The sequence below is a fragment of the Physeter macrocephalus genome, chromosome 10, assembly GCF_002837175.3.
Source record: "Physeter macrocephalus isolate SW-GA chromosome 10, ASM283717v5, whole genome shotgun sequence".
NCBI lineage: Eukaryota > Metazoa > Chordata > Mammalia > Artiodactyla > Physeteridae > Physeter > Physeter macrocephalus.
Window position 1 is genome coordinate 44,391,657 of NC_041223.1, and position 25,751 is coordinate 44,417,407.

Consider the following 25,751-nt stretch of genomic DNA (forward strand, 5'->3'; position numbering starts at 1 on the left):
ATAGACATACTCATATAATATTTATATTCAGTGAAAGGCAAAAATCACTGAGTTTATTATTCCAAAGAGGATGTTAAAGAGAAATCTGTAGCTTAAGTGTGACATAATCACAAAGGTATCCTTAAACATGTATTTGATTTGTTTTCTTTCCATATTTTCTATTTAGGTAATTGCTCTAACTTTAGACCTTAGTGATGGGCTCCTGTATTGGTTGGTTCAAGACAGTCAGTGTATTCACCTGTACACGGCTGTTCTTCGGGGTCAGAGGTAAGTAAGATTGAAGGCAATTGGTTGAGAATAAGAGAACAACTTGCTCCTCAGTTATAAATGATAGTTCATGAGAATTCATTTATTCTTCCAATAAACATTTACTAATTTTCCACTGTGTTGCAGGCATTGTGCTTGTAAGGAAAGGTAAGTTTGTAAATAACTAATTACTGTAGGATATGGTGAATACTGTGATAGGGTGTAAAGAGAGTCCAGGAGAGGCACTGAGGAGAATGGCCCTCAAGAGCCCAGGAAATGGGTGGATGGGTTTTTCTGCTTCTTAATATAGTCTCCAACTATGATTATAAATTTGCCTATAACTCTTTAGTTGACATATCTGCATGCTTTGTATTTAGTATTGTTATCTATATACTTGATTATATTGTATTTCCTTTTATTACTATAAAATATCCTCATTCATCTATGGTAATACTCTTCATCTTAAAGACTATTTTGTCTGATAGTATTAGGAAAGTCATAGCAGCTTTCTTATGCTTAGTGTTTGCATGGTACAGCTCTTTATATCTCTTTACTTTCAATTTTCGTCTTTACATTTAAAATGTGTCTCTTGTAAATAGCATATAAGGTTTTGCTTTTTTATGCAGTCTGACAATTTCTGCCTTTTAATTGGGGTGTTTGGTTCATTTACATTTAATATAGTTATTGATATGTTGGGATTTAAGTCTACCATCTTGGTGTTTGACTTCCATTTGTCTCATCGGCTGTTCATTCCTCTGTTCTACTTCTCTGCATTTTTGAGGGTAAATAAAATACTTTTTTAGTATTCCATTTTATCTCCTCTCATGACATTTTAATTATGTGTATTTATAATTTTCTTTAGGTTGCTTTAGAGAGTAAAATATGCATTTTTAACATTAAACATCTTCAACTTACCACAGTCATATTCAAAATATTCTTACTTCATAAATGATTTTAAAACTTTATCGTGATATGTTTCCAAGTATTACCCTTCACTCTTTGGGTTCTTGTTGTCATATACTTTACTTTCATCTACACTCTAAAATCCACGTTCATTACTATTTTTAGTTTAAACAGCCAATAGTTTTTAACTTCAAGGAAACAGTTACATATCTCAAATTAAATTACAGGACATAAAATCATTAAAAAACAGCAGTTAAAGGGAGAATTTAGAGGTCATATTATTACATAGATGAGGAAACTGAAACCACAGATGTGTATAAATTTGCCGATTGTCACATGGTAAATTAGAGAGATTGGAAAAGGTTAAAGTAAAACAAAAGGTCCTGCTCTAGGGCAGAGATTTCTAATATTGGGTTCTTGGACCCCCTAGGGAGTTCATGGAGGGCTTCAGGTTCTGTGTGAGTGCTTGGAAATTGAGCATCCATTCATTTCATCAAATTTTCAAAAGAGTCTAATCTTACAAAGACCAAGAATTCGTGCTCTATGAAGACAATGTCAAAATTACTTTTAGATAAAAAAATATATATTTTTTGGTTTATGGAAAAACTCTTAATCATAGAGACTATAAAAAAGGAGTATATGTTTATAAACCTATAATGCATACAAGCATAAACACAGCAAATCTGATTAATCATTTATTTCATATCCGCTATAACATACAGCTCTCGTTCGTTTCCCAACTGTGAACCATAGAAAACTGGTTGTTCCCTTCCCTAGAAATGTAAGGTACTGGCAATCTGATTGTCAAAAGAATCTGTCTGTGAGATATAGACAGTGTTCAAAGTGATAGTGTCCTGAAGGATTACGGCTCACTCTCCCTGTCTGTACATACCAGAGGACAGACTAGCTGGCGTTGAGAGCCCAGCTCCTCAAGTGTCCAGAAAAATCAGTATTATTGGATTTACCAGAAAGAGGAGGAAGCTTCTCCTTTAAAAATGCATTTCCTTATCTCAAGGTTAATAATTTTCCTTGTCTGCATGCCCAGTGGAGTGCAGCAGATCTTGACAAGGTTACACAAAGGAATGGCACTTTTGCCCTCCACGTAAGACTTGCCTTTTTATCACACTGGGGGAAAAAAAAGCTGTACATAGAGACAGGGATTCCAGAGCCATCTTACAAGCAGAAATTTTTTCCTAATATATAATCAAGCTTCCTTCTTCTGCATTTTAAGTTCCTCACCTCTAGTCTAGATCAGCATTGCCCAATACAACTAATGTGAGCCACATATATAATTGTAAATTTCCTTGTTGCCCCATTTTAAAAAGTAAAAGCATATAGGTAAATTATTAATGAGTTATTTGTATTCCTTTTTCATATTAATTCTTGGATAGCTTGAGTGTATTTTACATGTACTGCACATCTCATTTTGCACACTAAGTTTTCATAGGAAATACTTGATCTGCAGTTAGATTTTAAACAATTTACAACTGAAAAAGTTGATTTACGTACCCAAGTTTTTCCAAAATATTTAAAAGTTTTCCAGTAAATCATACATATGATTCATAATGTATAAATCAAATATTAGCTTAAAATTTTAACCTAAATTAATTAAGATTAAATAACATAAAAATTCAGCTCCTCAATTGTAGTAGCCACATGTCAAGGGCTCAGTAGTCACCTGTGGCCTAGTGGTTACATTACTGGACAGTGTAGTTCTAGCATAGAGTAGAGCTGAGATTAGCTGTCTGCTGTCATTCAGCAAATTCTGAACTTGACAACTGCAAGCTGCCTTTCAAACTGCTCTTCCCTTTCCTATGTACAGCCATTCACTTGGGTTTATTAAAGAATGAATCTATTACCAACATATATATATATATAATCTATAACAACATATCTGTCTGGGAGGTGGAAAAGGGTGCATCTGTCATAAAAGTTCAGGCATATTTAGTCATGTCAGGACTGAGTATATTGCTCCAAAGGAGCCTACACCCTGCTCTTCTTTCTGCCTCATGGTTCCCAAACCCAGTTCTCTTGGTTACTTTGTGTTCATATTGCATGGCTCAGCTTAAACATCGTTCTCTAAGAGTGGCTTTCTCTGACCAGACCCCATTAGGTCTCCTTGTTTAGAAGCCCACTCTACCTTTCCTTTTACAGTGCCATTCAATGGTGTAGTTATTTGCTCATTACCTGCCTATTCTGCTAGGCTGTATATTTTATGAGGGCAGGGATTGTATTTGTTTTATTTACCACTGTATTCCTAGTGGCCAACACAGAACTAGGCACCCAACACTTGCTGAACGAATGAATAAATGAGTTAAGCCCTCAGTAGAGTAACCTCAGCTGACCTCTATACACAGCTCATGCTTCATGGAAGGGTTTACCTCTTAATGATTTTTTTGTTGTTGAGCTTTGATTTAAATCCAGCTCTACCTGTTGCTGAGGACTGAAGGGTTTGAGGTACTCATCTCCTGTAAGTGAGGAGGTTGTGCTGAAATTGCGATGAACACCAGATGGCAAGAGTTTTCCGATCAGCCCAGGAGATATTTACAGGAGAGGAGTCTTCAGCTGGAAATGAGGGGCAATCCAGGCCAGTGACAACTAAGGATCTCCAGTCTCACCCTGCAGGGAAATCTCTTGTCCTGGGGACTGTTTTGGGAATGCTGAACAAACGACCTGTGAGCAAGGCTAACATGAACACATTCACAGGATCTAGGCTGCAGCAGCTCTATGTGTGGTCCAGAAGGGCCAGCCTTCTCAGGCCAAGTGCATCCTGCTTGGTGAGCTTCTTTCTATATGGAATTAGGTTTTATATACCTCACCAAGGTTACTGGAAAGTTCTAATGAGAAGTGGAAACGACAAAGTGTAAAATTAGACAAGTGGGTGAAAGGCCAAAAGGCAAACCAGGTGCTGGCTTCACATCTGAGTAGGTATGAATAAAGACTATTTTATGAGAAAAAGGACTATGGGAATAGTACTAGGGAATATACTTTTTCTTTATAAGGCTGACACCTCTCAGGTCCTTGGAGGTAGTTTCAGTTTTCTCAAGGAAGTATTATGAAACTCTCCAAACAAAACTTTTATTTATTTTGATTTTAAGTGCCATACTTTTCTAAAGAGGGGAATGTCAACACTTTAAAAAAATTTAGAGAAATCATTTTTAAAAAGTGAAATAACTACTCCAAAAGGCTGAGAATCATTGAGATAGTTATTGTGAGAACTAGACAACTGGAGTAATTTTAGAAACAACCAAGCAGAGTTTTAAAATAAAAATCATTGTAAAATTCCTTGTCATTGAGAAAAAGTCTTTAAAAGCAGTTTAAAACAATAGTCTGTTTCCTTGAATTCCCTGGTCTGAAACGGAGCATTTGGATTAAGCTGTGGAAGTTGATAAGTATCAGTGAAGCAACAGACAGTTATGAATAGTATAAAGTGAAGGACTAAACAACCTAGAATACAGAATGGCGAGTAAATAAGTTGACTAACCAAGAATAGGAGGAAGGCATGATGCAATGAGGAGAAACAAATCAATGGGTTGTGCCTTTGATGTAGGATAAAAAAATTTTTTAGTAAAAATCACAAGGATTTATTAAAATCTGTGTAACACTCTTGCTATTGCAATATCACATTCATAAGAAAAACCCTAGGAAATTTGCTTTAGGTATACTTCATAAAAAATGTAAAAATCAACTTAATATGGAATTAAGAATAATGACAATTATTGTTGCAAAGTATTTTCTCTGTTTTCAAACACACACACTCACAAACACACATTCTCTCCAGTACTTGAATGCACCAGCCCTTACCCCGCTCCAGATAGACATACTAATTGACGTCCTGTTTCAGCAGTGCTGGGGACACCACCATCACAGAGTTTGCAGCCTGGAGTACTTCTGACATTTCCCAGAACGCACTGATGTACTACAGTGGTCGGCTCTTCTGGATCAATGGCTTTAGGATTATTACAGCTCAGGAAATAGATCAGAGAACTAGCGTCTCTGTTTTGGAACCAGCTAAATTTAATCAGTTCACAATTATTCAGACATCCCTCAAGCCTCTGCCAGGTACGATAATTTATTCCTGCATACCCTCTCTTCTCCAAACTTTCTGTTAAATAAATGTTAAGGTTGGGGATTTTTTCCTTTAGAATTATGTTTTAAGAGGAAAAAAGGCTTTAGTAGTTTCTGTTAATTTGCTTGCAGTCATTTTTACTCTTAACCCAGATTTACAGCCTGAAACAGAAAAAGATGTTTTCAGGATATATTAAAGGAAAGAAAAATTTTGTTTTGGTTCTAATTATTAGTAATTTCTATTAATCTTCCATGTCTCTGTGATAATTGATAATCCTAAATTCTTTCTTTCTCTATTGTTTCTTTTATCCCATAGGGAACTTTTCCTTTACCCCTAAGGTTATCCCAGATGCCATTCCAGAGTCTTCATTTATGACTGAAGGAAATGCTACGAGTTTTCAAATCCTCTGGAATGCTCCCCCAGCAGTGGATTGGGGTGTAATTTTCTACAGTGTGGAATTTTGTGCTCATTCTAAGGTATGGCATTGGTTCTTGTAACTTCCACTTTTCAAACAGAGTGTACCATCTGTGTCAGCCCTGCCCACACTGATTTGCCACTTTCTTTACTTAGCCAAGCTCATCTCCCTCACTGTTCCTGTAGCATTTGATTATTCAGATTATTCCTGAGAACTCTTTTTTATAGCCAGTGTCTGATTGCTTCGTGGTTACTGTTAACCATTGGTGTGTTAGATACACTGGTCCTTGTGGAACAACATGGAATTTACCAACATTAGCGTTTCCAAAATTGCAAGGTTTAACTTTACATGTGAACCAAAGTTTGAAGATTTTAGTTAATTAGGAATAAAAGATGTTATGATTCTCTCCCTAAGAAAATAATGTTTTGTGCTTATATTTTAGTTCCTGGCTAGTGAACAACATTCTTTACCTGCATTTACTGTGGAAGGGCTGGAGCCCTATGCCTTATTTAATATTTCTGTCACTCCTTATACCTACTGGGGAAAGGGCCCCAAAACATCTCTATCACTCCGAGCACCTGAAACAGGTACAGGGGTTAAAATCTCTTTTAAAAAAGGACAGAATCTCACCTTCCATGATCTAGAATGGATAGTTAATAATTTTTAAAAGTAACTTTCAGTTTTGTAGATGTGTTTAGATGTAATACTCTTTCAATGACTTTTTGGAGATTAGAATAGCACCATTAAAATAAATCTGCATAATTTATTCCAAAGGAATATCTCAAAGATTTCTCAAAGACTGTTTCACTTGACCGTAATGATATACAGTATGTATATAATGCAGAAACATGGTTCAGGTAATTTGTGAGATGCTTCATAAAGACAAAGGGGGGGCTTCCCTGGTGGTGCAGTGGTTGCGCGTCCGCCTGCCGATGCAGGGGAACCGGGTTCGCGCCCCGGTCTGGGAGGATCCCACATGCCGCGGAGCGGCTGGGCCCGTGAGCCATGGCCGCTGAGCCTGCGCGTCCGGAGCCTGTGCTCCGCAACGGGAGAGGCCGCAGCAGAGGGAGGCCCTTTTGCCAAAAAAAAAAAAAAAAAAAAAGACAAAGGGGATTTAAGAACAGTAAAAATTTCCTGGAAGGCAGGTTTACCAGGAGGTGTTCTCACAGATGGTAACTCAGAATCTTCTGTAGGTGAACATCGATGTCTAAATTTTTTTAAAAAATGTATTTAATTTATTTATTTTTGGCTGCGTTAGATCTTCGTTGCTGCTTGCGGGCTTTCTCTAGCCGCTGCGAGCGGGGGCTACTCTTCGTTGGGGTGAGGGGGGCTTCTCACTGCGGAGGCTTCTCTTGTGGCAGAGCACAGGATCTAGGCATGTGGGCTTCAGTAGTTGTGGCACACGGGCTTAATTGCTCCGCGGCATGTGGGATCTTCCCGGACCAGGTCTCGAACCCACGTCCCCTGCATTGGCAGGCGGATTCTTAACCACTGCGCCACCAGGGAAGTCCCTCTAAATTTTTAAAAAATGTTTTTCTTTGGAATATATTTTAAAAAGGAAATTAGCCACACCTTTACATATGTATATCACTTTAAAGTGTACTGGGGCTTCCCTGGTGGCGCAGTGGTTGAGAGTCCGCCTACCGATGCAGGGGACATGGGTTCGTGCCCCGGTCCTGGAAGATCCCACATGCTGCGGAGCAGCTAGGCTCGTGAGCCATGGCCACTGAGCCTGCGCGTCCGGAGCCTGTGCTCCGCAACGGGAGAGACCACAACAGTGAGAGGCCCGCGTACCACAAAAAATAAAAAAAATAAAATAAAATAAAAATAAAAATAAAGTGTACAAAGCACATTTATATATATCACTCCTTTACTAAACATTTATACATCCCTATCATGTGTCAGAAACATCATTGTATCATTTCAGTGACTCTCAACATCATTGTATCATCTCTGTGGTAGGTAGGACAGGTGTTATTATCTTGGTTATGCTAAGAGAAAATGGAAGCCTAGGAGTTGCCCAATGTAAATTAGCTAGTGCGTGGCGGGGCTGGGGCTTAATCTGGACTTTTCACTCTAGTTTCTTCAAATTTCCATTCAGTCATTTTTGCAGACACTGGCGAGTGATCTTATCATGTTGATTTAATTTATATAAACTTCCTAGCACGGGACCTGGCAGGCAGTAAGAGCTCAATAAACAGACATATGTTCACTGTTGCAATTTTTTTTTAACTGTTAAGATTTTATCAACAATATTTATCCATGAGTCTCATAACAGGAACATAGTGGAGCCTGGGCAGGTTGTGGAGCAGTTAGCATTTGGATCCAGGTATGCTCTCTTTGAGATTGTCTTGGGATTGTCAGCTTTGGTTGGCTTCTTCTGTGGAAATGGACTTGACCATCAAGGGATGCACTGGGGGCTAGGGGCCATCAGCACTCTGAAATAAGGAAAAATGATAAGATTTGGCCCTTGCCTTCGGGGAATTTACAGTATAGTTGGAAATTATTCAAATTGACAAGTATTTATTAAGCACTTACTGTGTGCCAGTCCCTTACTAGATTTGGTGGGATTTAATAAGGAATAAGAAAAGGTGCTTTCTCTCTGACGGAGCTCATAAGACAGTAGAGAGATAAACACAGACGCTGCTAATGATAATAGAAATAAGACAGTGACAACTGAGTAGCAGTGGCATAGAGTGAATAAACAAGCTATGAAACCTTCACCTCTATCAAGCTGCCTCTCAGCATTCTTATGAGAGGGCCATACACGCAGACTGGTATGGCTGGGGAAGGCCTTTGGGGAGTGGAAACTTTAGCTGGGCTCTAAGGCATGAAGCAAGAAGAGGTTTATCCCATGTAAATACAATGCAAGAAGGTCTGGGGATTGGATAACAATGTGAGTGTTGAACATTAAGGAGCAATGTGATTGGAGAGGTAGAGTGGGAGGGGACCTATGGAGGAATTCTAAGAAAGAAGAGGGATGTCTTGGACGGAATGACTTGGAAATCAGGCAGAGGAATTTCTCTTGATTGACACAGAGAGAGAGAGAGAGAGAGAGAGAGAGAGAGAGAGAGAGAGAGAGAGAGAGAGAGAGAGAAATTAATTAAAGGATTGGGAGAGGCTAAATTGCTTGATGTGGCTCTAGAACAGATGGCAACAACTAAGCCATACTCTCAGAGAGGGTTCACGGTGAGAGGGCCTGGATCCTGGATATGCTGTATTTTACACCCGGAACTGGCAAAAGGCTGGATAGAGATAGTGTCTTCCTTCCTGGTGACTGCCATTTCCACCTCCAGAGTGACAGTAAATACTGCATTTTATAAGGTGAACTAGCCAGCTTCCATGAACACAGACCACAGATGAGAAAGGTATGCCTCAGCGGTAGTAAGCAGGATTTGGGTTGGAGAAAAGGAAGATTTGCAGAAATATCAGGATAGGTTCCTGAAGAAATCTATGGAATAGTCTCTCCTGAAGATCTTTAAGAAGAAGATAGATATACCTTAACTGTCAGGAATGAGAAATATTTATTACTAAGTTGCTCTGCATCCTCATCATGAGTGGTAGAAGTTGACCTTGTATTGTTTTCTGCCCTGTGTCTCTGCTTTTCAGTTCCATCAGCACCAGAGAATCCCAGAATATTTATATTACCAACTGAAAAATACCACAATAAGAATGAAGTTGTGGTGGAATTTAGGTGGAATAAGCCTAAGCACGAAAATGGTGTGTTAACAAGATTCGAAATTTTCTATCAAATATCCAACCAAAGCGACACAAACAAAACATTCAAAGACTGGATTTCTGTCAATGTCACTTCCTCAGTGATGTCTTTTCAACTTGAGGGTATGAGTCTTGGGTACACTGTTGCCTTCCAGGTATGAAAGTGAAAACAGGGATACAGGGGTCTGAATAGTGTAGACAAAAGGTGGATTAAAGGACCAGGTTAAGAATTCTGCCACTCTGTCAATAATTTCATGTATGCTGTGATCACAGAGGTCAAGTGGACAGCAAAGGTACAGAAGGGAGAGGGGACAGCTAGGGTAAAGGACATCTTGACAATTTTCTTGCTTCCAGATTCAGAAGAAACATTAGTTTTTGGCTCCACCACTAAAGGCCGTGTACCACAATAGGTGCTTTTATATTCATTATCTCATTTGATCCTCACATTGTGAAGAAAAAGCCATGTCCCTGGGTGTATCACTGAGGTACCAAAGCTGCATGGTTGGGAAGTGGTGTGCTACAGTCTAGCTTCTAGAGTCCTTTCCACTATATTACATCAACTGCTGGGAGTCATCTGGACGCCCCCAATTGCAGCTACTGAAGGAAATAAAAGCTGAGGGTCTGGGTAGTTGACATCTCACATTTATCACCTGGCTGCGGAGAGAGGAGAAAGTCGGAGAGAGTAGGAGTCAAAAGGAAAAACGACTGCCACCTATTTTGGCATTTTAAATATAATATGATATAGCTTTCCCCTTATGGTAGATAGCCTGATGATTTTCACCTCGTCATTATATACCAGGTTGGTGACAAGGTTGTGCGTATTTAGAGTTATTTTCCATTTCATTTTGGGGAACAGAATGTTTTGGGGAGTTTTTTAGAGATTTGTGGTTTCCAGAGGATCTATTTTCTTTTCGTAAAATTCTAATTCAGTAATTATTTTGATAATATATTAGGTCTACATATACTAATCAAAAAAGTTGTACATAAAAGTTAAAGATAACACACATTCCTATTTGTTAAGAATTACGTGTGTTCCAGTTAAATAAATAGTCTGGTTAAGTGTATTTGCCTATATGTTTATATTGGTTCAAATCTCAGTCACCACAGAGCTTTGCAAAGTGATCTGCGTGTGTAGGCATGAGTTTTACTTAACACTGTCCAGTGCAAAAGTGAAGACTGATTGGTATATATATATATGCACCATGATAAACACACACACATGCGCGCACACCATACACAGACAGTAATAAACAGAATATAGTAAAATAGATTTAATTCTAGAAGTATAATAAAAATAATCCAATGTTTTGTTGATTGAGAGGGCACTTGAGGTTCTATCTTTCAAGGCCATCATTATGGATGGCAATTTTCTTTTAGGCTATAGAACACAGGCAAGTTTTGGAAGTGGAAATAATTATTATATAATAAGAGACATGTAATAAAAATTGTTTAAAAAAGCTTTGCTGTTAGAACGCAGCGTGGCACAGTGAGAAGAAAAGCATACAGACCTCAGAAGACTTAGTTTTATGCCAGTTTCTACATGGGTCATTGTGGATAGGTTACCTACCCTAATTATGATCTTTGTCCAGTTTCTACTCTTAGTAGTTGTGAGGATCAAAAGAGATAATACACGTAAAAGTGGTTTGAAACGCACAACTCATTTTCAAATATAAGGGTTAATTACTATTATCTTTTTATAAATCTTCTTTTAAAAAAGTACAGTAAATTTAGTTGTTTGAAGCTTCATGTTGATTTCATGATAAATTGGAAGTTTACCATAATCTGTATGGTTTTGTTTCTGTTAAGTGTTCCATGTAATTTAATTTTGGAAATAGCTAAAGACCTTTTATAGAAATTCAGATCTTTTGCAATAGAGGTTTGTGCCATTACTTTGTACTTTTCTGGACAAAAAAATTCTACCAAAAATTGTTTGGGACAATATTTTTCATCTTAGTAATTTTTTGCTATATATTTAGATGTGAATAACTGAACCTATTTATAATATATCTCATAACTGTGAAATGAAACATTCAATAATTTATCAGTCTCAGAACTTAACTGTTGTCACTGAGGACACTTTTGAATGCACATTTTTGTATCCTTTTCTTTCTTTAGGTTCGAGTCTTCACATCCAAAGGACCTGGACCATTTTCTGACATAGTAAAGTCCAAAACATCAGGTATTTATTATCTAAAAACCTGTGCGAATAACAACTAGTGATTTAAAAACATTTTTGACCCTTAGTATTCTCAGGGATATCCAAGTGCTATCTCTGAGCTGAAATTAAAGTCAAATAAAATAATCAATTTTCATCATCACCAAACACGCTTAAATAAACATAGGCTTAGAGCACCCAGGCAGAATCCATTGAGACGAGTATAGTAAATGAGCCCAAAGGAGACTCATGGATTTCAAAATGGCCTGATGTTGAATCAAGGGATTTTGCTAAAGTTCTTTATCTCATACATATTATCTACTTGTTTTTTGTTTTTAGAGATCAATGAATTTCCATACCTCATAACTTTTTTTGACAACAAGATAGTTTTGTTAGATATGGATCGAAATCAAGTTGTATGGACAGTTTTGGCAGAAGGCGACGTTGGTGCCATGGCCTACACAGCTGATGACGCAGTGGCGTACTATGCTCAGGGAGACTCACTCTTCCTCCTCAACGTGCACAATCAGTCCAGCTCTGAGGTATTTTGCTATGTAATTCTTCTGAAAGGAAGTGGAGTATTTGCATATCACACAACCCTGTGATGAAAATGACGAGCCAGTGGTTGAGCCATTAAGATTAGAATGGTTGAAAAGGACAGATGTTGTATAATTATTTAGTCACAAATGAATTCAGGTTATGTTTTGTGCAGATGTGATTCAGGCTTAATTTAGCAAACAGTTATTGGGCTTAAGGCACTGTGTTACCTGAGATAGAGGTAAAACAAAATGTCACAATCCTTGAACAAATCCAGTCTAGTATTAGTCTAACAAGAGTAAGACAGTATGGCATGGTGATTGAGAGGGTGAGCTTTAAACTCTGACAGCCTAGAATTTAATTCTGACTTTACTACATGCTAGAACTGTGACCATCAGCAACTTATTTAAACACTATGGTTGCATAGTCCCTCATCTTAGGGTGAAGATTAATGAGCTAATCCATGTAAGGCATTTAGCACAATGCCTGGAATGTGGTAGATATTCACTGAGTGTTCGCTAGTGGAGAAGACAGGCAGAAGACTGTAAGTGCTATGCTGAGGGCAGGATGCGGTGGAATCACAGAGGAAGGATGCTTCATCCAGGATGGAGTGGTGGTGGCGGTGGTCGAGTGGAAAGACATCTTGGGTACAAATAAGATGAACCAGGTGAATGTGGGGAAAAGCTGAGAGAGCAGCAAAGTCCGGGAAACCAGAGAGCCATAGCCTGTTCGGGGAGCTGTAACTAGAAGGAGCTTGGAATGGAGGTGGGCGTCAGGGCAGCGTCAAAGGCAGGTGGTAAAGCTGAAGAGGTGGGCAAGAGCCTAAATATAAGGGACCTTCTTTACTGTTCCAGGGGCATGAGTGTCAATGTTGAAGCCAACATCAAGCCATTCAAGAAATTTAGTGGGTCATTAACATGATCAAGTAGTGTTTTAGGAAGACCTCTCTGTTAGCAAAGAAGAGAAGGTTAAGTCTGAGGCAATCAGGAACTATCACAGGAATCCAGACAGGAAATGTTAGGCAGGAAGTGAGAGATAGTGAGGTAAGAGAGGAGAGGACAAACTCAGGAGATATTTAAAATGGGACTAATCCGCTATGGGTAGTAATGGGAGGAAGAAGTCAAGGGTGAACCACAGTTGTCGAGACTGCTCTTCAGGTGAATGTTGGAAATCCATAAAAATATAAAATGCAGGAGAAAAGGAGGTTTGGGGGGTGGGGTGATGAATTTTGTTATCTGAGATCATTCATTTGAAGATGTTCAGTAGGCAGTTTGATATTTGAATCAGTAACTCAATGAGACATCTTGCCTGAAGATGTGAATTTGTAGCTCCAGTCTATGGATTACAGTTGAAGCCATGGCAGTTGAAATTAACCAGGGAAAATATACAATGTGAGAAGAGGACCAGTGTTACAGTGGCACACAGTCCAGAGTTACTGAGATTTTGGATTACAAAAGAGAAGTGCAGTAAATAAGAAATTGAGTGATTACAAAAAAAGTCCTCAGAGTTGAAGAAAATGAGCATTATCTTCTTGGCTGTGTTTTCTACCTGTTGTTAAGATTTTCCGAGATGCACTGGGTTTTGATATCACAGTTATTACAATTGACTGGATTTCAAGGCACCTCTACTTTGTGCTGAAAGAATCACAAAATGGAATGCAAATATTTGATGTAGATCTTGAAAACAAGGTGAAATATCCCAGGAAGCTGAAAATTTGCAACAGAAATTCAACAATAATCTCTTTTTCTGTATATCCTTTCTTAAGGTATGTGAAGTGTGAGTGTCTGTTTCTATTGTGATGAAATAGACATAGACATATTTAATGTAATATCTTTGGTTTAATATTAGAGTCAATGATGGGACAATAAGATCCTTAATGTTCTCGATGTTAACTTATAGTAATTCTACATATAAATGACGAGCCTACAACCACCAATATATAAAATTAATCCATACTGACAATTCCACTAATCTAAAGTTAGGTTAATTACCAGCGGGAAACCAAAGGATATTTTTATATCAGTGAATTTAATAATATCCCCAGTTGGTAAGGACAAGAAGGGGACTGAGACGGCAGCAGGAAATGAGCAGGAGATAGACAGGAAGCATGTTTTCCACAGTAAATGCTATTCTGGGCTCATTCACCTTTAATTAATGTCCTTATGAGACTAATTTTAAGGCCTCCATTCAGCAACTGAATAGCAGTTTCTCTGGCTGAAGAGTTACATTTTGTTTGTGCCATAAGCATGGTTATAGTCTATCTTGAAACTAGATTGGTAACTAGTATTAAGAAACAGAAACAAACTTGAGAGGAAGGGAATGGAGATGGTGTTGATGAAAAGTATGCAAATATATTTCATATTTAGAGCCAGTAATGAGACATTTAATACAATGCCTAAGGTCATTATAGTCCAAGGCTTTCGTTGCAAACACATTTATTGAGAAATCATTGGAAAATGCTACAAACTAGACTTCTTGTGATCTCTTCCATCAGAAGGTTATTGAACACTGGGACATGTTCTTTCCAAAGGTGGCATCTGTCCCCACAATCATTAGAAATGATTGATCTTCATTAGAAACTGATATTTGCAATGATATGTTTTACTCATTAAGTTGGAGTGTCCTTTTTTTCCTATAGTCGCCTGTATTGGACAGAAGTTTCTGATTTTAGATCTCAGATGTTCTACTACAGTATTATCAACCAGACCTTGCACCGAATTCTGCAACCCCCAGCCATAAACCATCCAAATGGAAGAAGCCAATGTTCTTGCAATGTGACTGAATTCGAGTTAAGTGGAGCAATGACTATTGATACCTCTGACCTAAAGAAACCACGGATATACTTTGTCAAAGGGCAAGAGATCTGGGCAATGGATCTGGAAGGATGTCAGTGTTGGCAAGTTATCATCATGCCTGCTCTGCTTGGTAAGACACTTGTGTGTGTACGTAATCTTCACTAATAATGGCAGCCCCTCCTGTCCCATTAAAAAGGGGTTACATTCAACCTATACTCAAAGGAATATGTGTGTGTGTGTGTGTATATATATATATATATATATATATATAGTATTTGCTCCGGATCTTTGGGGGGCTTTTTTTGTTATTTTATAATTAACAGTAGGACTACAACTTATTGAGCTCAACTATGTGTTCTAAGCAGGCTACTAAATGTATTATCTCATTTGATCTTCAAAACACCTCAGTGAAGTAGATACTAGTATCCACATATTACAGATGAGGAAATTGAGGCTGAGAAAGGCAATTTGTTCAAAGGGCCATAGTTAATAGAGGAGCTGGTATCTGAAACTGGGCCTAACTACAGCATCCCTGGCCTTCCCACCAGTACTCCACCCCCATGCTGATGATCTCATTGCCTCCACGTTCAGCATGACTTGGTCAATACTTAACAGGTCTAGCTGTTGAAATTCACAATCTTGTGGAGGAAATATGTGAAAGTCTAAAGTCACTTGGAAGTCTTCTAATTAGGAGTAATTGCAAAAGAAAAAAACCACTCTAAATACCCCCAAATATTCTTAAGGGTCTAGTCCTCACTATCCAATCACTAATCACGTATGGTGATTTAAGTTTAAATTAATTAAAATTAAATAAAATTCAAAATTTAATTCCTCAGCCACACTAGTCACCTTTTGAATGCTCAAAACTCACAAGCGGCTAATGGTTACTGTACTGGGCAGCACAGATGTAAAATATTTCCATCATCAAAAGTGCTACTGGGGGGCCTTCCCTGGTGGCTCAGTGGTTAAGAATCCACCTGCCAGTGCAGGGGACATGGGTTCGATCCCTGGTCTGGGAAGATCTCACATGCCACGGAGCAACAAAGCTTGTGTGCCACAACTACTGAGCCCACGTGCCACAACTACTGAAGCCCACGTGCCTAGAGCCCGTGCTCCGCAACAAGAGAAGCCACCGCAGTGAGAAGTCTGAGCACTGCAGCAAGGAGTGGCCCCCGCTCACTGTAGCTAGAGAAAGTCCGCATGCAGCAACAAAGACCCAACGCAGCCAAAAATAAATAAATAAATTTATTTTTAAAAAAGGTGATATTGGGTATTGCTGGTTTATATAGTAAAGTTTTGAAATTGCAAATGTGTTTGTGTCTGTGTGTTGTAACTGCATGTATGGTTTTGTTGACATATCAGCCAGAGCCTTTATTTATTTATTTATTTATTTATTTTTGGCTGCGTTGGGTCTTCCTTGCTGCGTGCGGGCTTCCTCTAGTTGCGGCGAGTGTGGGGGGTCACTCTTCCTTGTGGTGTGCAGGCTTCTCATTGCTGTTCTCTCGCTGTGGAGCACAGGCTCTAGGCGCGCAGGCTTCAGTAGTTGTGGCACGTGGGTTCAGTAGTTGTGGTGCATGGGCTTAGTTGCTCCGCGGCATGTGGGATCTTCCTGGACCAGGGCTCAAACCCGTGGCCCCTGCATTGGCAGGTGGATTCTTAACCGCTGAGCCAACGGGGAAGCCCCCAGAGCCTTTTAGAAGCAATTCCAACGTACTTTCAATGGGCTTAAGAGTGGAGATAATGTTCTGAACTTCTCTTATTAGGAGAATAACTTGATTCTGTTGAATGTGTGACAAAGACTCTTTCCTTGATCAAACTTTAATTGCTCTTTTTTTGGGGCGGGGGGCCACGCCGAGTAGCTTGCTGGATCCTAGTTCCCCAACCAGGGATTAAATCTGTGCCTCCTGCAGTGGAAGCACGGAGTCCAGAGTCCTAACTATTGGACCGCCAGGGAATTCCCTGATCAAACTTTAGTTACGCTCCTGTGCGCCCTTTTCTCAACTAGGCCTCAAACTTGGTCTTCCCTGTCCAACCTTGCTGAGTCCAGTTTTAGCAAGAGTCTTGCCAAATCAGTTTAGAGAGAATCCCTCATCTTGGTATCTGATAAAGTTCTTCACCCCCACCCTTGATGTTCTTGGCCAAAAATCCTATGAGGCCAGTTTAGCAAGAACCCCCTCCCATTGATGTCTCCTCTTAGTAATTTTCTTGACTGCTCTCTCCCTCTGCTTGTTGGCTATAACCCCCAGTTGTCTGTGTTGTATATGGAGTTGTGCACGTCTCCCTCTCCTACTGCAATATGGCAACAGCCTTGATTAAAGTCTTCCTTACCATTTAGACAAGTGTCGGACTAATTTTTCTTTAACATCTGATACACAAGAATTATCTAATGGGCCATTATTTTATAGCCATAGAACTAGTCAGTCTTTCATGAAGCCACAATTGAAATCCATAATCCAAAAATTAGAAAATTAGAATGACTTTAGAGATCATTTAGCTGATGTAATATTGGAAGAAATCCCCTCTACCAAAGCAGCCTTCTTTGAGCACCTGTTTATAAAACAATTTACTACCTTACAAGGAAGTCTGTTTAATTTTTGCACAATTCTAAACGCTAGATATTTTTCTTATGTTTAGCCGAAGTTTTTTCCCCATTCCTCTCATTCATTGGCCTGAGTTCTGACTTTTAAATTTACAAAGAATAAATCAATCACTTTCCTCATGATAGAGACTCAACTATGTGGAAACAGCTGCCATAGCCCATGCTAAGCACTTCCTTTAGAGGAAAAAATTCAAGTATCTGTAAGTACCCCTTAGGTGGTATGGCTTCTAGATCTCTTTGCCCTATTCACCCTCCTGAGGTTTCGCCCTAGCTGCTTAGTTCTCTTAAATGTTGTCCCATAATGACTCACTGTACTTTCAGTATGTTCTGGTCAGCACAGAGGACTTCTGACTTCCCAGGTCTTCTTTTACTGCAGCTAAAAGTGACATCAGGTCTTTGGGCTGCCTGCCATTTGAAGAACCCATAGTCTTTTTCATGTTAACTATTATTAAGCCAGAATTTCTTTCATTCCTTATTTACAGATTTAATTTTAACCTTGAATTTAGGATGTTATATTTGTTGCTATTAAATTTCAATCCATTTCACGATTCTGTTGTGATATTTTTGTATAAGTCAAAGACTGAATGTACTAATGACAGTAAGAATCATGTATTATCTGCAAATTGGATAAATATGTTTATTATGCATTCATTCTAAATCATTGATAAATATACTGAGCAAGGCACTGAGCCCTGTGCCTCAGCTAATACCTCCCTTCAGTTGGTGTTGTTTGGGGTAGAATCACACAGGTAAGTTTTAAATCCTGGCTCTGGCCTTGACTAACTTTGTGGCCTTGAGGGGATTATTTAACCCCTCGAAGCCTCAGTTTCCACTTATACAAAATGAGGCTAATAATAATAGTATTTGCTTTGTTGGCTTGATATGGAGCTAAAATGAGAAAATATCTGTAAAATCCTTAGGCTAATGACATAAAAGTATTATTTTTTCATATTGAAATAATAGAAAGATTCAAAATTTATCAGTTATGCTATAGAAAAAGGATTCACATATTGCTTAGAGTAGAAAATGTCAGATATGTCTTTTGTTCTTTATGTTCTTTTCTGTTTTTCATCAACAGGAAAAATGCTTGTTAGCTTGACTGTGGATGGACAATTTCTATATTGGATCTCCACAGCAAAGGACAGCACACAAATTTATCAGGCAAAGAAAAGCAATGGGGCCATCCTCTCCCAGGTGGAGGCCCTAAGTAGTAAGCATATCCTGGTCTACAGTTCAGTTCTGCAGCCTTTTCCAGGTAAGAAAGTCACATTCTTAATCAGCTTGTTCTGCCAGTTTAGGGTCAGGAGAATTTCAAAATGTTTCCTCCTCCTGGGCTGTCCCTCCAACTCTTTGTTGTGCTCTCAGCATTGCTCCAAACGGTCAGGGTTTGGGGCACGCTGTGATTGCTGTTTGCCCTGGGTCACAATTTAGCTCTATCTGTATACATGGCTTGGGCTGTGGCAGGCTACTTTAGACACGGGAAACCCTTGTTCTGTCATTCTCTCTGTTTATCCTCTTTGTCTTCTCAGTCCCATAATTTCCCTTCTTTTTGTCTTTTTTCTCCCAGTGATATGATATTTTAGACCTCCCAGTGGTGTCAAAAAGCTTTGCATAAAATTTCAGGTCTTTTTCAAGGTAAAATGCCTATGTATTATAGGATTAGATATGTCAACCATTTAACATGTGTACATTTGTGCTACCATTTTTATTAAGTTTCTCTCTTGTTTGTTTAATGTGTCACTCATGAAGTTTTTTAGTGTTGTTCCCCCCACTCTATTTTCCCCACACATCCTCTGGATTTTGTATAATGCAATGACTTTTAGGAATGCATGTATCACATTATGGCAGAACTGACTATACATTTTTGGCTGAGAGTCATAATAAAATAAATGTTTGAAATATAAAAACCAACCAACCAAAAACAAAAACAGCACTACATAGCCTCATGGGTGACATTCAAACCTAAAGTGGTCTCTGAGTTTTTTCACAAGCTCTCTCTGCCATTAAAGTCACAATGTCATTCTAAATTCAGTATAATTCCCACTTAGAGAGGGGCAGAAATGAGTGAAACAAACCCTCTTTGCTTAAATGTATTCAGTTATAAAATATGTAAGTTATACAATAGGAAAACATGGGAGAACTCACAAATAAGCTGAGTGCATATTTTGGTGAAATAATTCATTTAAGAGATTTTTTAAATCCATGCAATATCTGTTTGAGGTTGAACACACACGCATATCCCTAGAAATAAAAGTCCTAAAGATAACATCAGTTTTCATAATCGGAATGCATTGAAAAATATGATTGACATAATGCTCTCATTACTTTCTTCAAAATAAAAAAGGGTCAACTTATTTTGCTAGTCACTGTCTAGGTACATAATTCAGGGTGGTTTAGCTCCATCTGCTGGAAATTGTAAGCAATTACCAGTTATTTTGCACTCTTCCCTACGCGTTTAACATGTTCAAAACGTATGAAAAAAACGTGTCTTCCTGTCCTGAATAACATTTCCAACACTCCAATGTACCATACCTTGTCAGTTAAATAAAAAATGATATTATCCTTGATGTTAGATAAATCGGCTGTTTCTCTTGTATGTACATGTGTATATATTTAATCTTTTTATTATTATTTTAGATAGAGCATTTCTGTCTCTAGCTTCAGATATTGCAGAGCCAACTATACTTAACACCACTAACACCAGCCTCACAATCAGATTACCACCTGCCCAGACAAACCTCACGTGGGATGGCATCACCAGTCCCACTCCCACATACCTGCTTTATTACAAAGAAGTAAATGACAGGAAGAACAGCTCTGAACTGAAAGATAGAATGCTGGTAAGGTTGGAGCCCGTTGTCTTTGTCTTTTCACAAGATGCCTTTTTTTGATATAAAATCCTCAGCCATAGTATTTTCTATATTATGTTCTGAAACACATTGTGATGCAAACTTTTACAGCTGACTCATCAAAACATACTGTGTTCTATCTAGTCTCTTGTCTACGAGTAAGTTAAGCTTCAAGGAAGTATATTAACCCTAATCAGTCGGTAGATTGCCTTATAGTGACTGTTTTCTGAGTGTCCTAAAAGAGCTGGGTTTGTTTCCCTCCCTAATTATCTAATTATCCCCAGAAAGTGATAGAGACTTGTTTTTGTGGCCATTCCAGCAGACTGAGGGGTAAGAAATGAACTGGACAGAAAGAACATTTCTGTATACCTCTCCTCCATAGCATATAGCTAATATAAAAATTGTACATTATATTTTTGTTTATTTTCTATATGTTGTGAAATGTGTTGTTATGCAGGGTACGTTTTTATTCATCATTGTATTCCTAGCACCTAGCATACTACTTGGCATTGTATAGGCATTACTAGGTATTTCTTGAATGAATGAATGGAGACAATTCATTCCATCATTGGCATGGGTGTTTCAGTTGTCTTTGTGATGGAATCATATGTATCCAGTATTTTCCTTTGTGCTAATTTTTTAATCAAGTCAAAAGGTGAAATTGACCATCATCTGTTGGAGGTTAAGCACGATATACTTTCTTTCTGATTCTTGTAACTTCCTTTACTTTGTCTATTTTAAAAAAATATATTTATTTTAAAATTTTGTCTATTTTAACCTTTCTTTACACATTTCTAACAGGAGTTGTTTCAGAGACAGATTGGATCATTTGGCTGACCAAGATTGGGTTTCTGGCATTGGACATTTCTCTTATTAGAGCTTATCTCTTATTGTCTTCATAATGATTAACATGGGCCAAAGGCACTGAGTGGTTCTCAACCTTGACAGCACATTGAAGCTTTTAAAATTTCTGAGCCCATGCTTCACCTCAGACCAATGCAATCAGAATCTTTAGGGGTGGGATCCAGGTATCAGTATTTTCTTAAAACTTCCCAGATGATTCCAAAGTGTAACCAAAGTTGAGAACCATTAGTGTAAGGAATGCCTTTTTAGTTTCTTAAACTTTATTTCTGAGAATGATTAGATAATGTAGCTTAATCTTTTATTGTATTCACTGATGTGTCATATCCTTACAATACCTTCCTGCTGAATTTCTAATGCAACGCTAATGAGATAGTGTGCTCTCTGGGAATTCAGCTTCCTAAGTGAAATGATTATGTCACAACTGACTGAGGCTGCCAATCATTTGGCATTTATTCTTGGAGACATTAAACAACTCAGGTCTGGGCAGACTAGGACAGTGAAGATTGTCACTCATGATCCAAGATTTAAAGATGAATTAAAAATTTTTGAGTCTTTTAATTTTTTCTCTTTGATTAAATAATTTCTCCCCATTTGTACAATAAATAAGACACTGATTTTTAAAAATTAATTACAGGAATTTCAGCAGAGTATAGCCCTTATTGAAGGTTTACAACCATTTTCAACATATATGATACGGACAGCTGTAAGGAATTATTATTCAGATCCTTTGGAACAATTACCTCTGGGAAAAGAGATTTGGGGAAAAACTAAAAGTGGAGGTGAGTTACGGGTGTGGTGTGGGATTTTCTAGAGTGGAATTTTGTGACATATGTGCTTGTGTGTGCCTATATTTGTTTTTTTGGTTTTTTAAAAAATAAACTTATTTATTTTATTTATTTATTTTTGGCTGCATTGGGTCTCTGTTGCTGCACGTGGGCTTTCTCTAGTTGCGGCGAGCGGGGGCTGCTCTTTGTTGTGGTGCGCAGGTTTCTCATTGCGGTGGCTTCTCTTGTTGCAGAGCATGTGCTCAGGGTGTGTGGGCTTCAGTAGTTGTAGCATGCAGTCTCAGTAGTTGTGGCTCACAGGCTTTAGAGCACAGGCTCAGTAGTTGTGGTGCATGGGCTTAGTTGCTCTGCAGCATGTGGGATCTTCCCGGGCCAGGGCTCGAACCCGTGTCCCCTGCATTGGCAGGCGGATTCTTAACCACTGAGCCACCAGGGAAGCCCTATACTTGGTTTTTATCTGGATGCCAACTTATCTTTATTATGTGAGTTTTTTTAAGCTTAATAAGAAAAATGTATTTCTAGGAGAATATTTTGTTGACATGATCCTTACTCTAACACCAGAAGATGATGGAAAATATCCCATCAAAATGAAAAGCAACTACACGGCAAAACATCACAATGAATTCTATGTGGCTGGAAACACATTCTTTGGTCTCACCTCACAGTGTCACTCTCTTCCCATGTATTTACAGGTCTCTGTACATGTGGTGAAACCTAGGAAAGCCAAGCGTTTTCTCTATGCGAATTTTACCAAGGCTACTGAGTTGTAAAGTAATATAACATCATTGCCTTAAAGAAAGTGGATTTAGAATCTGAAAAGGTGTTGTAAGAGGTGGCGATTATTATGAGGGGAGGCCATTTCTTTCACACATCTCTGATGCCATTCACAAAACTCCCCCGAATTGGATTATTCATCATTGGCCATATCCTTGAGCTGGAGTCAGAGAATGATTTAGTCATTAGGCAAAAATAAGCGAGAGCCTTTCAGGCAGCCTGTTAACTTACCATTATGTAGGAGGCTGGCTTTCCTTCGGAACATCTGTCATTCATTCTGCTCACGTGATATGCCTATTCCTCAACCAAGACCCCATTACTTCTTTCCATCTTTCAGTGCTGTTGCAACATGCCTTATTGTGCACTGCTATTTATTTCAGTACCAGAGGCGGTTTGGCTCATTAACACAACCGTGCAGTCAGACACCAGCCTCGTTATATCCTGGAGAGAATCTCACAAGCCAAATGGACCGAAAGAGGCAGTCCGCTATCAGGTGGCAATCTCTCATCTGGTTCCCATTCCTGAGACTCCACTAAGGCAAAGTGAATATCCAAATGGGAGGCTCTCTCTCCTTGTTACTAGACTGTCTGGTGGAAAACTCTATGTGTTAAAAGTATGGCGAGTATATTGGTACTTTTATTGCCATTCTCAAGTGCAAGGTTCTAGAAAAGTTAAGCAATTGTTCTTTTCTACAAAAAGGTTCTGGCCTGCCACGCCGAGGAAATGTGGTGCACGGAGAGTCATCCTGTCACTGTGGAAACGTTTGACACGCCAGAGAAACCTCATGCCTTGGTTCCAGAGAACACTAGTTTGCAATTAGATTGGAAGGCTCCATCTAATGTTCACCTTATCAGATTTTGGTTTGAACTCCAAAAGGTACATCTCACTGTACACTTTTAAAAAAAAAATATTTTTTTGGCTGCTTTGGGTCTTCTTTGCTGCGCGTGGTCTTTCTCTAGTTGCGGCAAGCGGGGGCTACTCTTCGTTGCGGTGCGCAGGTTTCTCATTGCGGTGGCTTCTCTAGTTGCGGAGCACGGGCTCTAGGGCACGTGGCTTCCGCAGTTGTGGTGCGAGGGCTCAGTAGTTGTGGCTCACAGGCTCTAGAGCGCAGGCTCAGTAGCTGTGGCGCAGGGGCTTAGTTGCTCGGTGGCATGTGGGATCTTCCCAGACCAGGGCTCAAACCCGTGTCCCCTGCATTGGCAGGCAGATTCCTAACCACTGCGCCACCAGGGAAGCCCTGACTGTACACTTTTAATGCAAATCTTTGTTTTATGCTATAGAATAAATCAAAAGGCTTTTAAAACGATATCTCTAGGGCATCCAGTTGTATAAATGAGCAATATATTTGACAAGATTCAGCTCAAACCCGTGTCCCCTGCATTGGCAGGCAGATTCCTAACCACTGCGCCACCAGGGAAGCCCTGACTGTACACTTTTAATGCAAATCTTTGTTTTATGCTATAGAATAAATCAAAAGGCTTTTAAAACGATATCTCTAGGGCATCCAGTTGTATAAATGAGCAATATATTTGACAAGATTCATTGATTCAGGTTTGCCAGATAGAAATGGTAAACTATCTAGACTAATTTCTGATGGAAAAAATTCCCAGTGAAATTAATTTGCTCTTAAAAGGCTTCACATAAAAGGGTATAAATTATGGTTTACTTGTTTCATAATGTTTTACTTACTTTAGATGTTATCAGCATGGCTCTTCAGTTTAAAGTCCATAGCAATTTGCTGTTTTCTATGAAAAAAAAATGGAAAGAAATGAACAAACATAAACCTAAAACCTTGTTTAGAAATGTTCTTTCAGCCATTTCAGGGCTGAATAGCAACAGGAGAGAAGTAAAATATAAAACTAGTTTATTCTAAACTAGTTGGGTCTTGGCTTGTAAACTAGTTTAAATGGCTCCTCATTCAAAAATCTTCACGCTTTAACCAATGTAAAAATGCCCACTGAATTTAAGCATCAATTAATTTAATTAATTCACTGCTAGGGAAAGTCTACATTAATTTTTATACTGATATACTTAATAGATGATTAAGTTTTTATAACTGTGATGTTTCATTTTTCATTATTATATATTTGTGTGTCTGCATTTGTAATGATTGGTTAGGAGTGTTTTGTTTAGTGGGAGCTTAAAAACAAATCAGTATAGTCATGACTTCACTTTTCTTTAAAAATGGAGTGGCTCCCCAGAGGTTTAAAATTTTTCTATGTAAAATATTTTTTATAATCTTGCACTTTTAGATAAAAACTATGAAAAATATGAAACAGCAGTGACTATTAAGTTGGTAAGACCAAAGACCATAGTTCAATCAGATCTTTTCCATTGAGCATGTTTATGATGATTTGTTGCCTATTTAAAAAATGGTCATTTCATAAAAATTCAGTTTTAAATTGGAGAAATTGAAGGATCATCTCTTTGGGGACATCTATTTAGGTGAGCTTAATGTGGTTCACTTTGAGGTCAAGGGGAGGTATGTAAAGTTCATTTCCCAGATCAAAGACGTGAACTGAGGAAGGACCTTAGAGGTGAAGACTCCAGCCTCTCGTTTTACTGATGAGAAGCCAGAGACCCAGTAAGGCGCCCTGATGAGTCAGATATCACAACCGTGCAGGGGAGGACCCTCAGGGCTGACTCGTCCTTACAGAGGTTCTCCTTGGTTCATACACGGAAGGAACATGAGTCATCGTCACCCACCCAGCTTCTCAAAGTTTGGGAGAGGAGCAGCAGACAGGGGCCACCTGGCTCAGTCCTCATGACTTTCATGTGATGCTTTTTCTTTCAAAACTTCCACTACACTTGCTCAGCACAGGTTCCAGATAGACCACTTAAGAAAGCATGAAGTGGGCTTCCCTGGTGGCGCAGTGGTTGAGAGTCTGCCTGCCGATGCAGGGGACACGGGTTCGTGCCCCAGTCCAGGAAGATCCCACTGCAGGGACACGGGTCCGCGGAGCGGCTGGGCCCGTGAGCCATGGCCGCTGAGCCTGCACGTCCGGAGCCTGTGCTCCGCAACGGGAGAGGCCACAACAGTGAG

At 38.9% G+C, this 25,751-nt stretch overlaps 2 protein-coding genes across 4 annotated transcripts in view; one reads left to right on the plus strand and one right to left on the minus strand.

The window, feature by feature from the left end:
* DCBLD1 (discoidin, CUB and LCCL domain containing 1) overlaps nucleotides 1-25,751 on the minus strand; it is a 271,285-nt gene that overhangs the window by 219,247 nt on the left and 26,287 nt on the right. For all 3 annotated transcript variants that reach the window (XM_055087536.1, XM_055087537.1, XM_028494502.1), the window contains exon 3: nucleotides 24,398-24,453. The gene's annotated coding sequence lies outside the window, so the exon portion shown is untranslated. The remainder of the gene's footprint in view (nucleotides 1-24,397; nucleotides 24,454-25,751) is intronic.
* ROS1 (ROS proto-oncogene 1, receptor tyrosine kinase) overlaps nucleotides 1-25,751 on the plus strand; it is a 123,245-nt gene that overhangs the window by 44,891 nt on the left and 52,603 nt on the right. The window contains exons 18-31 of the mRNA XM_055087538.1: nucleotides 167-267; nucleotides 4,994-5,211; nucleotides 5,534-5,694; nucleotides 6,076-6,220; nucleotides 9,243-9,505; nucleotides 11,466-11,529; nucleotides 11,845-12,047; nucleotides 13,602-13,807; nucleotides 14,681-14,967; nucleotides 18,515-18,691; nucleotides 20,074-20,276; nucleotides 21,784-21,928; nucleotides 23,089-23,321; nucleotides 23,408-23,584. Of these exons, the coding sequence (XP_054943513.1) occupies nucleotides 167-267; nucleotides 4,994-5,211; nucleotides 5,534-5,694; nucleotides 6,076-6,220; nucleotides 9,243-9,505; nucleotides 11,466-11,529; nucleotides 11,845-12,047; nucleotides 13,602-13,807; nucleotides 14,681-14,967; nucleotides 18,515-18,691; nucleotides 20,074-20,276; nucleotides 21,784-21,928; nucleotides 23,089-23,321; nucleotides 23,408-23,584 (2,583 nt within the window). The remainder of the gene's footprint in view (nucleotides 1-166; nucleotides 268-4,993; nucleotides 5,212-5,533; nucleotides 5,695-6,075; nucleotides 6,221-9,242; nucleotides 9,506-11,465; nucleotides 11,530-11,844; nucleotides 12,048-13,601; nucleotides 13,808-14,680; nucleotides 14,968-18,514; nucleotides 18,692-20,073; nucleotides 20,277-21,783; nucleotides 21,929-23,088; nucleotides 23,322-23,407; nucleotides 23,585-25,751) is intronic.